The sequence below is a fragment of the Balaenoptera ricei genome, chromosome 8, assembly GCF_028023285.1.
Source record: "Balaenoptera ricei isolate mBalRic1 chromosome 8, mBalRic1.hap2, whole genome shotgun sequence".
Taxonomy (NCBI): domain Eukaryota; kingdom Metazoa; phylum Chordata; class Mammalia; order Artiodactyla; family Balaenopteridae; genus Balaenoptera; species Balaenoptera ricei.
In genome coordinates, this window is record NC_082646.1 from 110,462,803 (window position 1) to 110,479,708 (window position 16,906).

Consider the following 16,906-nt stretch of genomic DNA (forward strand, 5'->3'; position numbering starts at 1 on the left):
GCCCTCCCAGCCGGGAGGAAATCCGGACCAGGGGTCTGTAGTGGGAGAGGGCCGCGTGGACCCCCCAGAGTTTGAGGACGGGCTTGCGGGCGGCCCCGACCACCTCAGACTACGGCTCTGGCCCCGGTGACATGACCCCCGATTGATCAGCCGCCTCCCAGCCCACGTCTGGCCAGTTCGCCCTCCTAGGTTATTTGCAGATAGGAAAGTAAATAAATGCGTTAACCCTCTTCTGGCGCAAACTGCTGTTTGCTCTGGGTGAATCATGGCCCCAAGGTGCCCTGAGCTCGGGGCGGGGGGGGAACAACGCCAGTGTCCGGGCAGCGGTCCAGTGGCCTTTCACACGGACCCGGCGACCTGGGAGGCCTGGTGGACACCTGTGACGTCCACCTTTGGGCTCCAGATGCCTGCGAACTGGCCGCGTTCCCAACGCCGGTGGAGGTGGGAAGTGGATCTTGGTCCCAGCTCTGCGGGGCCGGGGCCTCTTCCCAGAGCCTGGGGGACCCCAAGGTGCCCTCACCCCCCAGCTGAGCATTCAGCGAGCGCTCCAGAGCCAGGAGGAGGCCTGGGTCACGCGCCAAGGATGGCACTACTTGCCAGGTCAGTTCACCGCAGCCCTAATGAAGCGCCTGCCGTGTGCCAGCCTGCCTGGGGGGTGCCCACGGGGTCGGTGGGGCCTGTAGCTTCTGGGAGGAGGTGGGTTGTGCAAGCGCCGGAACTGCTGCCTCCCCCCTCGCCGGCTGGGTGGGGATGTGAGGCAAGGCTCCCGCCCCCGGGCCCTACAGGGTGCTCTGAAAGGGGGTCCCGTACAGCAGGGGACCGAGGGACGGCCAGAGCCCCGGGAAGTGCCCTGAAGCCCAGGGCCTGCTCTGCACCACCGCGGTGGCTCAGCCCCGGGGACCCGCTGGTCTGTGTCAGCACCGGGGCCCAATGACATCGACGACCACGGGCGTATAGAGGGGCCCAAGCGAGGCTCCGAAGCCGCGAGGGCCTCGGGGTATCTTGAGGAACAGGGGCAGCACTCTGATTGCGTTAAGTTCCAGCGAGAATCCGGGCGGAGGAAGCCGGGGGGCCGCCTCCCGCCACAGGGAGGCGGACGCACAGGACGCCAGACCTGCGGGGCTGTTTGACGGTTTCTAATGTTTCAGGTGGAAAATCTATCTGTGGGCTGACAGGTCGGACAGTGGAAAGGAAGAGGGCATGACGGGGGTGGCCTCGTGAGGCACAGGGGGAGGAGGGTAGGCAAGGGCAGGGGCGCAGATGGGACCCAAAGTACACAGAGGATTTGGACCAAGCGAGGAGGGGCCCGGAGCGCCCCAGGGCCGTCTCCCCAGCCGTGAGGCCCCCGGAGGACGGGCAGTGGCCTCCTCTGTTATGCCACGGGCCCAGACCTCTCCAACCGCCCGCGTCAGCTCGGGCATCCCCTCGTGGGGACCCCCCCGTGGGGGTCTGGCTGCCCTGTGCGTATCAGGAAAACAAAAACTGGCCTTTGGAGACAAAGCCTTCCCGTGTCCACTCCGCTGCCCCCTCCCGGAAGCCCGAACGCCTGCTCTCACTCCGGCCCACGGCCACTCACCTGGGGCCTCCCTGCCTCCTAGCCAGTCTCCCTGCCCCAGGCGGGCCCACCACCCTCTGCCAGAACCCCCTGAGGCTTCTAGCTCCATCCGGGGTCCTGGGACCTGGCCCATCTCTCCAGCCTCACCCCCCATCTCCCCCCAGCCTCACCCGATGTCCCCCCAGCCTCACCCCCGTCTCCCCCCAGCCTCAGACTCCTCATTCCCCGAAGTTTCTGCCCAGGGGACTGCAGGACACACCAGACTACTTCCGGCCTCCAGGTTTGTGCTGGAGTGCCCACCCCCTGCTCTCCCCCAGGCTCACATAAGACTCTGCGGTGTTCTCCACCCTGCCCCGGACAGGTGGCTCTGGGTGGTCCAGGAACCATTACACGTGGTGTTTCCCCTCCGGGCTGTGAGCCCTTGAGGACAGCTGTCTGGCTGGTCCTCCTCTGCCCACGCCCTGCCCCCCGCCTGCACTCAGCGGGTGCTGAGCAGTAGGGCCGCGTGCGGGCTGCGGGCTTTGTGAGCTGCCGAGGGCTGGGCCCTGCCTGGCCCGGGTGTGGTGGGCAGACCCCGAGTTGTGAGGAGTCGGGGGCTGGGGGGCTCCCCAGGGGCCGGGAGCACCTCTTCACCCTGAAAAGGCCCCAGGACACAGCCTGGGCACTAAGGCGAGTCAGTTGCCTGCCAGGACCCCAGATTCGAGGGGCCCCAGGGCAGGCGTGTTTGCAGAGGTGGGTACTGCTGGGACCCTGGGCGCCAGGCTCCCCACCTTCCCTCTGAGCCCGTCCCTCCTGGAAGCCCGGCAGCAGCGGGGCTCAGCTGTCCCACCACGAGGCCAACCCCAACTCCGGGGGGCGGCTGCGTGGGGCGTGTGTCCCGCACGCTGGGCTGGCCTCCGCCGTGCACAGGGCTCTGTCAGCCCAGGAATGTCTTTGATCAGGAGTTTATGCAGAGGGGACACAAGCCCCCAGCCTCTAATCCGTTCCCACAGTCCCCCTGCCCGCCAGCCCCTGCCCTGAGCCACACCTCGGCCCAGCAGACAATAGCCGCGGCCGGTGGGCGGGCAGCGCCGGGGACGAGGGCCGGAGGCCCACATCCGGGGGCACTGTCACCGCCACTCACAGGGCGCACAGGAGGATGGGGAAGCTCTTGGCTCAAGGGCTGCCGTCGGCCCGGAGCCTATCAAAGACGGCAGCGTCTGTTAATCCTTTCAAGTTCCAACTAGCAGCGAGATAGCCTCCCCAGGGCGGTCCCTCGAGCGCAGACCCGTCTAGCTGGAGGGTCGCCCCGCATTCTGGACCCCAAGCCCCCGAGCACGCCGGGCGGTGTTCCTTCCCTGGTCCCATCGCAGGAGGACAATAGCTCAAGTTCACCCAGCACGTACTGGGGGCCAGGCATTGTGCTAAGGGCCAAACACACCATTTCTCCCTACATCTTTTTGCTGTTGTTGTTGTCGTTTTGTTTTGTTTTTACGGCTGTGCCGCAGGGCGTGCGGAATCTTAGTTCCCTGACCAGGGATCGAACCCACGCCCCCTGCATTGGGAGTGCAGAGTCTTAACCACTGGAAGGCCGGGGAAGTCCTCTCCCTAAATCTTGAAATAGCCCCCAGGGGTTGGTGACAGGCAGGGGACACACTGGCGAGGGGGCCCTGTGGAGCCCACGTTCCTCTCGCAGGTACAAGTATTCCCATCTTCCGGGTCAAGGGTGGGCAGGCTTCTCCACAAAGGGCCAGACAGTGAGTGTTTGGGGCTTTGCTGGCCACGGCCTCCATCCAGCTCCTCGACTCCACCGCATGGAGCAGGCAGCCGCGGAGGACAGTACGGCGACGAGCACAGCCAGGCGGGATCTGGGCTGAGGGTGGGAGCGAGCCGACTCCTGTTGGGGACGAGTAAGCCGGGGCCCAGAGAGGTGAAGTAACTGAGCCAGGATCCCACAGCAGGGAACTGACCGAGCCAGGCCAGTGGCCGAGTTTGTGTCTCTGGGGCCTGCGCCCCTGGCAGTCAGCTTGGCTGCCTTGCTGAGAACGAGGTCTTCAAAAATGGGCTTGAAGAAAACGCACGAAGTCTTCATTTGAGTATTTTCACCCAACGGTCAGTGCGTGCACTCGGGGCGGCCCTGCTTTGCCAGGAGGCCCAGGGGTTGAGGTCAGGTCCACCCACGTCCAAGACTTCAAGTCAGCGGTCCCTGCAGTCAGGGCAGAGTCTTGGTCAGCTGGCCCGGAGAAGGGCGGCCAGGCATGCTGGCAGTGGCGTCTGACGTGGTCAGTCGTTGTTTGAAAAACACTCTCTCACACATGAGCACGTTTTAGAGGAAAAGACCCAGGAGTTGGATCTCAGCTCTGCAGCTTTCAGGATGTGCGGCTTCGCCTTCTGGGCCTCAACTTTCTCATGCATAAAATGGGGATAGTCACGTCTATAAGAAGGGCGGCTCTGCGAGGGCATCCTAGCATCTGTGACACACCCAGCACGGAAGCGGGGCTCAGTCAATCTGTTCAGTGACCGCCTCCTGGGGTGACGCGAGGACCAATGGCTCGACGTCCATGAAGCATTGAGCACAGTGCCTGGTGCACAGGCATCACTCAGTAAACGTCACCATACTGTCAGTGTGACCACCACCATCCCGTGCATCGTCCAGGTGTGCAAGGAGGCCCCGCTGGTCCCCGAGGGGTGGTCGAGGCCATGCTTATTTCCCTCCTCTGGCAGTTCTTGGTCTTTGTGCCCACACTGAGCCCCCCCACCTGGTGTTGACAGCACCCAGATTTCAGTCGGTGGGAACCACCGTTCTCAGCTCTGTGGCTCAGGTAGGACTGACCCCATCCCCAGCTCCAGGACAGGCGCCAATGGGCTCAAAGCCAACAGCACATCTGCCCCCCAGGACGAGTGGCAGGTTCAAGGGTGGGTGTGAAATCTAACAGCCAGCGAGACTCAGGGCGACATTTTCTGGAGCTTCTGGAAAAGAGAGCACTCCACCCTGTTCCTTAGGACTCCTGGGGGCTGGCACAGCCCTTCTGCCCTGATAGGGGCACCCGTGGTGCCGCGGCCGCAGGATGGAGCCCGAGCGTGAAGCCGGTCGTGCAGGAGCGCAAGAGGGGGACCAGGTCTCCAGACGAGCTGCTGCAGACTGCCCATCACTGCCCCTTACTGTTTGAGTCCAATTGATATGAGTTTCCTAGCATTTTCAAAGCTGCTTAACTATCACACCGTATGTGTGTTTTCTACCTTCTCTAGATGTAACATGCATTACTGATATAAACAACAGGGGCTGAGACCAGGGGAGAGCTTCGAGCCAGCCTTCACTGGCAGACCCTGTCTCGGCCCCTGTACAGAGCCAGCGGGGCCCCCCAAAGGCAGCAGCCTCTCAGGGGAGGGAGCCAGGGGGCTCCTGTGCCTTGAGATAACAGCGTCTTTCTGGGGCATAGGTACCACCTGCTCCTCAGAGCAGCTGAGACCAGGGAGCTGAGGCAAATGCCTTAAGAAGGAAGCTCCCCACACATCAGGCCAGGAAGAAGGGTCTGGACATCACCGCGTCCTGCCTCTTCACTCAGCAGACGGCCAAACGACAGCCCAGACCCCGTTATCAGTGTCCTGGGCCTGCTATAACAAGCCATCACAGAGTGGGTGGTTACATCAGCAGAAATTTATTCTCTCACAGTCCTGGAGGCCGGGGCCGTGCTCCCTCCGCCAGGTCTCGTGGCTGCTGGAAACCCCCGGCGTCCCTTGGCTTATAGCCGCCTCACTCCGTTCTCAGTCTCTGCTCTCGCACGGCTGTCTCTCCTCCATGTGTCTCTCTTCACATGGCATTCTCCTCTTCAAGGACACGGTCATGTGAGACATAGGGCCCCCTACTCTAGTACAACCCACCATAACGTACACCCGAGTCACAGCTGCAAAAACCCTATTTCCAAAGAAGGTCACATTCACAGGTACCAGGGGCTGGGACTTGGTCATATCTTTTAGGGGACATGGTTCAACTCAACAGATGTGTCTGAGCTCTCAGAGCTAGGGAACCTGTTCGTGGAGCACCCTGGGATTTCAGGGGCGCATGCCCACCAAAAATAATGGAAGTTCAATAAATCCTTGCTGAAAGGATGCAGACAGCCCGCCACTAAGTCTTCAGTTCCATGGCCATTTACTTGGGGCGTGGGGTCCCCTGGCCCCATCACACTCCTGAGTGGGTAGAAACAGGATCATATTCAGGTATCGCTCCAACCCTAGGGACCCAAGGCCCAGCTGATCTGGTAAAGGGCACCAGGGAGATGGGGCCGAAGTGCTGTCTCCACGGGGGCCCCCAAGGGACACACCAGCAAGGGCCTCCATGTAAGGTGAGGAGTTTAATCAGCCATCAGAGCTATGGAGAAGTTCACGTGCAAGGAGTGACTGTCCTTCTTGGGACACTGAAGCCCCCCTGAGCCCCTAAGTCCTGGTGGCTTGGATAGGCCCGTCCCTCTGGGGGCCTGGCCCAGCACCTGCACGACTCTCGTGTCCTGTGAGAACTGAACGCAGTGCCCGCTTTTCTCTGATGGATCATACTCGCTTGGGGACACGTTTCCTGGGCCGCAGACCGGTTCCTCACTTCACTCACTAAGGAATGGAATAACTGTGGACTTGGGACGACCTCACCAGTTACTTACAGGTTTTGATCTCTCCAAATTACATTGTGTTTTCAGGTAGGGTGGAAGAGACATTCTCCACGGTGCTGAGCTCAAATGAAAGCTTACAAAGCAAGTCATGCCAAGGTCACCTCCTCCAGGAAGGCTTCCTGCCCACCTTCCCACTCTCTTATCCCCCAGGCAGAGCTGAACGCCCCCCACCCCACCTCCAGGCTCCCCATCCGTCCCTTAATGAGCCACGCTCAGAGGGTCGAGGGCAGCTGATGGCCCACGCGGTCCCTGCCTCTCCTACTGCAGCCAGCACGGGTCCGTTCCCGTAAAGCCGACTGTCTCTGCCGCGATCAGCTAGATGCAAGACTGGTCAGACAGGCTGTGAATTATCGGGAAAATGAGAGTCTGTTCTGGCTAAGAATAATTTAAGCAAACCCCTTAACCCCCGCTGTGCTTAGGCCTGAGGTCAGCCACTTACTGCGACCGCTGGCACATCACTCAACTCAACTGGGAGCCCCAGGCCCCCATCTGCCGGGGTGAGCGGGCCAGGCAGCGACCCCACCTCATAGGCTTTGTGGACACTTCAGTGACCCAAGGAAGGTCAAGGCGGCCACGAGCAGCCACTCGGTAAATAAGACTTCTTATCCCTTCCTCCAAATCACTTCATTCTTTTCTCACCACTGGGTAGAGAAAAACAAGCTGAACGTGAAGTAAAAGTAAGCGTCCGGGGCTGGGATCTGGCCTGTGGGTGGGTGTTTCCCACCACCCACCACGGTGCCTCTGAGAGTATAGTTCCAACGTGGTAAGTTCAGGGGGAGGATGGATTAGCCTGCTTATTCCCAATTACTAATGTTCTAAAAAATAAAATGAAGTAACTTCAACTTTTTTTTTAATAAAATTTATTTATTTATCTATTTATTTTTGGCTGCGTTGGGTCTTCGTTGCGGTGCGCAGGCTTCTCATTGCAGTGGCTTCTCTTGTTGCAGAGCACGGGCTCTAGGCACGCGGGCTCAGTAGTTGTGGCTCGTGGGCTCTAGAGCGCAGGCTCAGTAGTTGTGGCGCACGGGCTTCGTTGCTCCGCACCATGTGTGATCTTCCCGGACCAGGGCTGGAACCGAAGTCCCCTGCATTGGCAGGCGGATTCTTAACCACTCTGCCACGAGGGAAGTCCCAAAGTAACTTCAACTTTTAAGTGAAATGGCCTTCTTCTCTCCCAAGTTAAGTCCGTCCAGGCAGCCAGACAGGGTGGCTATTACAGGCCACCCTGTATTCACCCTATGGCTGAATTATGTCCCCACCAAAATTCATGTTGGAGTCCTGCCCCTCAGAACCTAGAATGTGACTATATTTGGAGATGGGGCCTTTAAGGAGGTCATCAAGGTGGGCCCCAATCCAACAGGGCTGGAGTCCTTAAAGCAACACCGACACACACAGGGATGACTGTGTGAGGACACAGGGAGAAGACAGCCGTCTACACGCCGAGGACAGAGGCCTCAGGAGGAACCGGCCCTGCCCACACCTGGATCTCAGATTCCAGCCTCCAGGACTGGGAGACAGTGAATGCCTGTTGTTTAAGGCACCCACTGTGCGGCATTCGCTATGGCAGCCCCGGCTGACTAATAATGTGGCACAAAATATGCTGGGAATTTCCGACAGGGCAGAGCAAGTAGGCCAGAGCCGTGGGAAATCTACGAGCCCCTGGAAAGGGGTGAAATCCAACAAGGGTTAATATCCAGCAGGACCAGGTGTACATGCACAGGAAGGGGTGGGGTGGGGTGGGGCGGGGGGAGGGCAAGCAGGATCCCTTCGCCTGCTAACAATGGAAGCCCTACCGAAGTGGCCTTGAACCAGGGCGTTCATCAGCTCCTATAACCGAGGCTGGCAAGCAGAGCGCCTCTTGGGGGTCAGTCAGCACAGCTGCTCGGCAATGTCCTCGGGCTGGGTCCTCTCTGGCTGGGCTCTGCCATGCCCAGGTCTGGCTTCATCCGTAGCTACTTGCAAGCTGCCTGTCATAATTCCAGGTGTCGCATCCCCACAGCACAACTTCCAAAAGAGATACCATCTCTCTCAAGAGTGATGTGACCTTTCCCAGAAGCCCTCGGGTGTCCTCCACCGTCTCATCAGCCAGAAGAGCAAGCTCCCTGGACCCCATCGCTGGAGGTGGCATCACAGGAGCAGAGTGGTTGTGACGCGAACAGGGGCTCTGTCTGTACTGGAATCCAGAACATCTGTCTTGGGTGACCAAGGGGTCCTGGAAACTGGGTCTCATCCTCCAAGAAGGAGCCAGGCTGGCACAGGTCAAGTCCGGTGTCCAGGGGCCCTGAAGATGATCTATGAGGCAGCTCGGCCCCGCGGGATGGGGGAGAGGAAGTGGCGGCCGGCTGCTCTGGCTGACACCTGGCGTGGGAGAGGCTGAGAGGAGAGAGACGGAAGGGGTGGGGGGGGAGTCAGGTTTGGGGCAGGAGAGGTCAGTGGTAAACGCACGTGGTGGCTGGCCAGGGGCAGCAGGACCCGACCCCTTCCTGAACATCACGGAGCGCCGTCCTGTCGCGGCAGCTGCCGCCATGCATATTAATGAAACACGCAGACACAAACACAACAGAAGGCTGTTCAGTGCAACCCTGGCACCTCAACCCCAAATATCACGGAGAAAGGAATGAATTCGCTAGATGTCGCATCAAAAATGGTCCCAGACGGCCTTGTGCTTTAAAATATACTCTTTTATTTGTTTTTTCAATTATAAAAATAATACATTATCCAAACAGATTGCTTAGGAAGCACAAAAATCCACCCAGGAAAATGACAACAAAAGCCCCTCCATCCCACCAGCCAGAGATAAGCGCTGCTGGTGTCTGTGACGAAGGCGCACCTGGGGCCGTGCACCGCGTACAGATGATGCCTTTTAAGTCCAGGCAGAAGACAGAGAACTCACACCAGAAGGCAGGCTGCAGCAAGGCTCCGAAATTTCTGCACATAGAGCGGTGGCCTTAAAGTCTCCTCCCCGTGACCATTTCTGATGCTGCAGAGCCCCACCCACCCAGGGACACAGGAAGAGCACGTCCCGGCTTCCTGGGGACAGGGCTGGCCTCTGCTCCTCTCAGACAGACACCCACGGCCATGGGCACATGAGATGCCCCAGGGCTCCACGGGGCGTAGCGGGGACCTGCGGGCAGGGACCCCGAGCCTGTGGGCGCGAACGTGCGTTCCAGAGCGGGCACCAGGAGACGGGGCTGGAGTCCCAGCTCTGCCGCCCACCGCCCTTGGACCAGGCGGTCTCTTGGGCCTCAGTTTCCTCGTCTATAAAATGGGAATAACGCCTACCTCATGGGCTCCTGAATGGACTACACAAAACATGAGAAGCAGGTCACAGCACTGGCACATCTCAAAGGTCAATAAATGTCACAGTACCCATCACTCCTTCCATTAACCTGCTTCATGTCAACCCTGTGGCTCTCATTTTTTAAAAAACTGTCCCTCTGAGCGCTGACCAACGCCCGGGGGGTAAAGGGGAGGTTTATCCTATCCAGAGCCAACCCGAGTCTAGATCCAGCCAGGCCTGCCAGGTGACGAGAATCCGTGAGCCAGGGGCCTGGACCCTGGACCAGAGAAGAGCAGCCCGGTGAGGGCTCTGTCAGTGCCGCGTTCACGCTGCAGAGCAGACAGGGTCCAACAAAGGACGGGCCTATGTGGAGGGGCCCCGTGGGGGGCACCGAGGCCACCCGGCAGACCTCGGGGGAAGGAAGCCCTTTCAGCGGCCAAGCTGGAACCCTCCCTGCAAAACAATGAATTCCCCCATCATTGTTTTGCCTTTAATCACATTTTTAAACACTTAACATACGAACATCTGTTCCCTGATGTTTCGTCTTTGTGCATCTGTCATCCTCAAAATGAAAGTCCGGAACCTTCTGCACTAACTTTAAAGTCGGGATGGACGTTTAGTAATGAACAAAGCTGAAAACACAAAAGAAAACAAATGTTTTTTTAAATTAGAGCAGAACTCTCGCTCTCTAGCTGCAGCTCTACTTGTCTAGGTCACCACCCTTCAAGAAGTTCTCACACCTGTTCCCTAGACGGTCCTCGGTTTCCTTACATCGACATACACAAGGATTTGCTTTACTGACCATTTATATGTTACCGGTGGCCCCAAAACCATTAGCAAAGTGAGCCCCCAGGGCTGCCCCAGCTACATCTGAGAAAGGCCCCCTGATCAAAAAGAAACACACAGGACACAAACCTGCTTAAATTTCCCTCTAATTCTGTCTAAGTCTTCATGAAGTTTATCGTAAGTAGGATCATCATAAGGGAATTTCTGAATCATTCCAATCAACGATTCTAAGACCTTCATCTTTTTGCTGTAAAACACAGAAATAAATCCTTTTAGCCCTTCGCACACGACAGGCTCAGCTTGCGTAACAGCAACGCCGCTCGCCGGCTTTAAGGTGGTGGTGCTGAGCGTGTCTGGCCTCAGGCGCTGGTGACTGACTGTCATCACACTGAACAACCTTTACTCACCTGGCAATGTGAGCCCGCCCACAACCGCGTCCCGACATCAAGAGCGAACTGACCTTACAGGGACGGCTCCATCCGGACCCAGTGGCCAAGGCAACACCGACCAGCACGCCAACCGCCGGTCCCCAGGCCTGACCCCAGAGCAGACAGAAGCGGACGGGAAAGAGTGCCGGGCGTGGCCTTGCCTGCTCCGGACCTGGGGATTTTCCAGGATCTGCAATCTTCACGCTCACGGCCTCTGGGAGTTTGACAGCAGGTAAACTGGCAAGCCCCCTCCACCCATAGGGCAGAAACCAGTGGCTGGTGTTTGAGTTCGTCTCCCTTTCCCAGGAAGACGAGGAGCTCAGCTGGTGGGCGGCCTGGACAACCGCCCCAAGGCACTCAGGTATTTCACATCTCCGAGCCTCAGCGTCCACATCTGTAAAATGGGGCCTCAACGGCCACCTCCCAGGCTCTCAGGAGGATAAGCCCAGAACGTGCTACAGAGTAGGGGCTCGATAAACGTCAGTCTCCTCGCTTCATTTGGAAGGGTGGGTGCCCTCTGGGTCGCGGGCAAGCGATCCTGCCGAGCCGCCTCCCCCGACCACATCTGATCCCCAGGGTGTCAGGAGCATGCCAGATATCTGATCCCTGGCAATCTTGAAGGACTCATCCTTAGGATGAAGCAACAGCCATTCAAAGTGACCAGGACCTGCTCACATTTGCGGTTTTTAAACCAGTTCAGAAGAACTATGATGGCCACCTCTTGGAGAAAACACAAAACCGCAAAAGGTCAGAGGGAGTTAATTAAAGCAACAAAGCACTTGGTTTCCAGGGAGTTGGAAGGCAGATGCCAACATGTGGGAAACGGGAAATGGCTGCACCTGCCACGATACGACGACTACCACCCACTCCCAACTCTGCAAGCGCGACGGGTCGTTCCTGCCTTCCCGGGTCAGTGAAGCTACTCCAGACACGCCCAGCCCGTCGCACGGTCAAAGCCAGTGCACGTCAGGAGGGTGTGACCCGCTCACGGCTGGTGTAAGGGAAAGCGCCTTCACCAGGCTGTGGAAGGGGCAGAGGAGCGTCTCAGGCTGGGTCAGAAAGCTACAGTCACCTGATGAAAGGTCGCCATCCTTCAGGCTGAGATACGGCTCTCCACACAGCTTCTCTCGTGTGAAAATTCCCTTAGCTCACTGAATGATAACACACATGGCAGGTGTTTCTCTTTTAACATCCTTACTTGAAACATAAAGAAGCAGATCCTCTGCCCGCCTTCTACCATTTTTAAAAAAACTGTACAGACTTAGAAAATCCAAAAACCATTGCTCTAAGATAAAGGGTCTTAGGCTGTGTTTCAAAGGGCTCCCCGGGCTCGCTGGTGGGGTGGGGATGGCGGGGCGGCGGGCCACGGGCCCTCTGATGCACAGACCGGGGGCGCGGCTTTAGGAAGGGAGGGAACCCCTGCCCTGGGGTGTGGGTTGGCAGCCCCCGGGTGCGAGACCCTTCACACCCAGTGCAGGGCCCTCCGTGAGCCGCAGATGCCGGTGCGGGGAGAAGGGGAGGCTGCCGGAGCATTCCAAGTCTGTGCGCCCCACCCCGCCTTCGTGGGCCGGGAATGGGGGGCACGCTCCGCTCCGACCGCCGCCCAGTGGCGCCCGGGGCTGGCAACCACTGTCCCAACCTGAGCGCCAGCTACCCGCCCACTCCCACTGAATCTTCAGAGGAAAATCTCCCCAAGATGGCCCTCGGCTGATGGACGAATCCGGTCAACTCCCACTTGCTCAGTGACGGGACAAGTCAGAGAGAAGGCGACCCCACAATCACCCAGACTCTGTCTTGAGCATCCCTGCTCTGACATTTCAATATGGCTGTGGCCCAAGTTCTAGAAATTCAAAATATTCCAAATAAGATGACAGATCACGTGGACGGGGGAATGCCAGCTTCCCTGCTCTGTCATCCACTCTCCTGGCACCCCTCCCAGGCCAGGCAAAGCCACCAGACATCAAGATGATGCAGAGCAGCCGCCGAAGCCCAGTGTCGGCTCCCATGAGCGGCAGGACGGCCTTTCACATAAGGGTGCGTTTCCAGCTTAAGAGAGAAGACCGGGGGTGGGGACAGGGTCCCGGGGCTTCAGGAAGCAGCACCCAGCAAGAGCACGCTCCAAAGGCTACAGACGGGCTTCCCTCGTGGCGCAGTGGTTGAAAATCCGCCTGCCAATGCAGGGGACACGGGTTCGAGCCCTGGTCCCGGAAGATCCCACACGCCACGGAGCAACTAAGCCCGTGCGCCACAACTACTGAGCCTGCGCTCTGGAGCCCGCGAGCCACAACTGCTGGGCCCATGTGCCACAACTACTGAAGCCCGCATGCCTAGAGCCCGTGCTCCACAACAAGAGAAGCCACCGCAATGAGAAGCCTGCACGCTGCAACGAAGAGTAGCCCCTGCTCGCCACAACTAGAGAAAGCCTGCGTGCAGCAACGAAGACCCAATGCAGCCAAAAATAAATAAATAAAAAAAAAAGGCTACAAACACTACAAATAACAGCTCATGGTTACTTAGTGCTTCCAGGTACCTGACACCTGTGAACCACATGAAATGGGTCATCTCATTAGCAGACCTTTCAGCTACATTAAAAAACCCAGGGACAAGGGAGTCACCATTTCTGAGCCCTGATCATACCAAGACTGTTCTGCTCTGTTTGCTAGAAGCTCAGAGGAAAGATGAATGAGAAGATAGTATCATTTTCATCGTGGTTTGACGAGCAGGGTAACTAAAAGCCACTTAGCGCCCTAAGGTCTCCAGGGAAAAGGCAGGGGGATCCGAGGACCCCTGGGAAGTAATAACAACGGATGTTCACCCAACACCAGAAATGCGCCCGGCGCTTTCTAGTTACTATTTCCTGTAAACCTCATGACAACATTTCAGGTTCAGCCTGGTTATTTCCCCATTTTACAGATGATGAGACTGAGACACTAACCGCCCAAGGTCAGAGTGAGCTATGAAACCGGAACTTCCCATCCAGACACCGAAGAAGAAAGAAGGCTCAGCTTTACCTGTCCTTCTCGGTGGTGCAGCCGTGCAGGAGACATCTCCAAGCAAAAGCAAAACCTTGGTAGCACCCGATCTGTGAATTTACAAAACATTCAAGAGTGAAATGACTAACCAACAGCTATACTTGATCTAAATATCTAACTCTCAAATCAAAAAGGCGGGGTGTGGGGGCCAGGGGGCAGTGGTGCTTCTTCTCTTGCTGTTCTGGAAGCACCCATTGGGCACCAGGCTACAGAAGTTGGAGGTCACGTCACCAGCGGGGCAGCCGGCCTCCAAGGTGGCCCCACTGGACCCCACCTCCCCACCCCCGGGTATTCCTGCCCTGTGCGGTCCCCTGACTGGATCGGGGTGACCTTGCTCAGCAGGAGAACACACAGGAAGAGGCAGCACACGACCTCTGAATCTAGCCACTAGCAGACAATGTCACCTCTGCCCTGCCGACGTGGGTCACCCGCACAGTGTCACGAGGACACTCAAGCAGCCCTGTGGAGAGGTCCACGCAGCGAGGACAGCCGCGGGAGCAGCCACGTGAGAAGTGGCTCCTCCAGCCCCAGCAAGCTCTCAGCTGACTGCAGGCTGGCTGACTCTTAACTCCAGCATCCAGAGAGCCCGAGCCGGAACCGGCCGGCTCAGCTGCTCCTGGACCACAGACCCTCAGAATCCATGTGAGACGATAAACACTGCTTGTCTTAAGCCCACGTGTCTTGTGCTGATTCGTTCTGCAGCCACAGACACCTAATACAGTCCTGACGGCCTCAGACGTTACTGCTTAGGGCCAGTTATCTCCGTAAGTGAGGGCCAATCTAGGTCAAAGGGCCGGAGAAAAGGAAAATCGGGGATTTTATGGAACTCCAACAGAAATATAAACGGCATGTTTTCACATGACACAGGGCGCTCAGTCTCTGGGGGAGGATTCAGCTGGCTTAAGACACAGGCCAGCACCATGACACTGGATGTCGACTGAGGTGAGGGGGGCCTTGTTTTCTCTTTCTCCAGCCCACCCGACTTCATCATCTCCACACAGCAACACCCTCTGTGGGTTCCCTTCTGAGATGATTTCTCCGTCAACGTTCTATCTAGCCTACTGCCATGGGAAGAGGCCTGAAGTGGTGGCTCGATCATACTGATCATCAAGGCAAATTGTCAATGGTCAGAGAAAAGGATTCCTTTCTAGGTGCGGGGGTCCCACTTACCTCGGATCCGATTTTAGCTCCATGTAACGTGCCATACTGTCTTCCTTCAATCATGCCCAAACTACTTCCTTTTTCATAGCCTTCCTGATAACCTTCCCCGTGAAACCTGCAACAGAGGAGAGGAAGCGTGAGCAAATAAACAGGAGAAGGTGCATTCTTCCTGCAAAAACTTTCCTCTTCCACATCACCCAGACCCAGCAAGACAAGACCTAGTACTGTAGAAAAAGAACAAAATTTAAGCCAGAAAACTTAAGTTCCAATCTCAGCTCCACCCCTCCCTAAGTCTCTCCGTCTGGCAAGTCGCTGTAATTCTGGAAGCCCCATTTACCTCTTCTACAAAGAGGAAGGTGGGCCAAATCGGTGATTCCCAAACCTGGCAGAATATCAGAAACACACAGGAAAATTTCAAAGATACAAATTCAGGGGCCTCACCCCTCGTATTCAGTTAAGTCTGGAGTAAGGCCCGGGAATCTGCTTTTCAAAATCTCCCCGGTAATTCGTCTGCAGCCAGGTCCTCGAGCCCCAGTTCTGCGTCTGTAAGCTAGACTGCTTGGTCAAGTGCTTCAAAAACAAAAAAAACAAAAAAACAAAAACTCTGCAACATGTACCGGGCTTTCCATCACATCTCAGGAGACTAGCAAGGAGAAACGCCATCAGATGATCACAAAATGTACCGTGACCGTGGCGCCTGCAGTAGAATAAAGGCTCTGACTCTGAAGGCCCAGCAGTGTAACTGGCACCATCATAACCTGCAGTCACCAAAGTGAAAGGGGTGTGCGGGAGCGCCCAGTGAGGCCGAGGGGATAGCTCCCACTTACTGGCTGTGGGGCCCTGGGAGTGACCTTGCCTCCTCCTCTGAAAGACAGGGTGAAGGACAGGATCCACTTCACAAGTAGGGCTAAAATAAATAACGGGATACAACGCTTAGCTCAGCGTCCAATTCACAGCGATCTCCAAATAAACGTCAGCGACTGTTTACTGTTCACTCTCTTTCTTAACTGACATCTATTGATGTCTCAAGTGGGCAGGGCACTGGAAGACAGCCACAAAGCAACCAACAGCTCCCCCGCCCCCCCGTCACAGCCCTAGGCGCTCCCCGGGGGCTCAGGAGGGAAAAGGATGACGCCTGACACCTTTAAGAGCGTGTCCGTGAACGCTGCCGTATGTCCTACCGCTGAGGAACAAGAAAAACGGGCAGCGCCCAGATGGCAAAGGCCCGTCCCACCCGAGGAAGGGGCGTCCCTGGAGGGAGGCAGTCACCAGGCCGAGCAGATGCGTGAGGCAGCCCCGGACGGGGGAGGCGGGTCTAGAGGGGCAGCTGGGCACGTGCGCTCGCCCGAGAGGCCGATGAGCAAAGGAGAAGCAGCAGCATCTCAGGCCCTCCCGCTCCAGCCGCCTTCTGAGCCACAGCGCGTTCCCCCAGGGCCCGGGCGGCCGCCGCAGCCCAGCGGCTGAGAGCAGACCTGCCCGGGTGGGGGCCCGGCCCAGCCCCGCTACCCACCTCTCATCCGCCATCACGATGGCTTCGAACATGTCCTGACTCCCGGCCATGGCGGCAGCCGGCACGCCCCTCGAGCTCCGGCGCCAAGCGCTGCGGCCGCAGACACACGAACCTCGGGCACTGACTCACCGCTTCTGAGGAGGCGAAGTCCACTTCCGGGGGCGGCCGCGCGGGGCAGGCCGGGTAAGGACGGCACGCGGGAGGGCTCAGCACGCGCCGGCGCGGGGCCAAGCCGCGTGCGCGGCGGCGGCGCTGGGCGGAGCTGGGCCAGGACGCGGCCCCGCCCCGAGGCCTCTTTGCCCCGTTCCCCGGCTCCCGCCAGGGGTCAGCTGCTCCCCGGCTGCATCATCCACCTGGCTGCGAGGGGGGATGGGGGGGGGGGTGGAGGGTGACCCGGGGTGGGGGGTTGACCCGGGGGGGTTGGGGGGGACCCGGGGGTGGGGGGGACCCGTGACCTCACCGTCACAAAACCAGGCAGATGCAACCGAACTGCCAAAAGCGGCTTGGAAGGAAT

At 58.2% G+C, this 16,906-nt stretch overlaps 1 protein-coding gene across 1 annotated transcript; it reads right to left on the reverse strand.

Annotated features, from left to right (window-relative positions):
• Positions 1-8,855: 8,855 nt before the first annotated feature.
• On the reverse strand, positions 8,856-16,544 carry LTO1 (LTO1 maturation factor of ABCE1). Its single transcript, XM_059932259.1, has 5 exons — positions 16,393-16,544; positions 14,892-14,997; positions 13,701-13,771; positions 10,391-10,508; positions 8,856-10,107 (listed from the first exon to the last, which is right to left on the reverse strand). Exons 1-5 carry the CDS (start codon positions 16,440-16,442, stop codon positions 10,039-10,041), a joined length of 414 nt encoding a protein of 137 aa, XP_059788242.1. The 5' UTR covers positions 16,443-16,544; the 3' UTR covers positions 8,856-10,038.
• Positions 16,545-16,906: the final 362 nt, after the last annotated feature.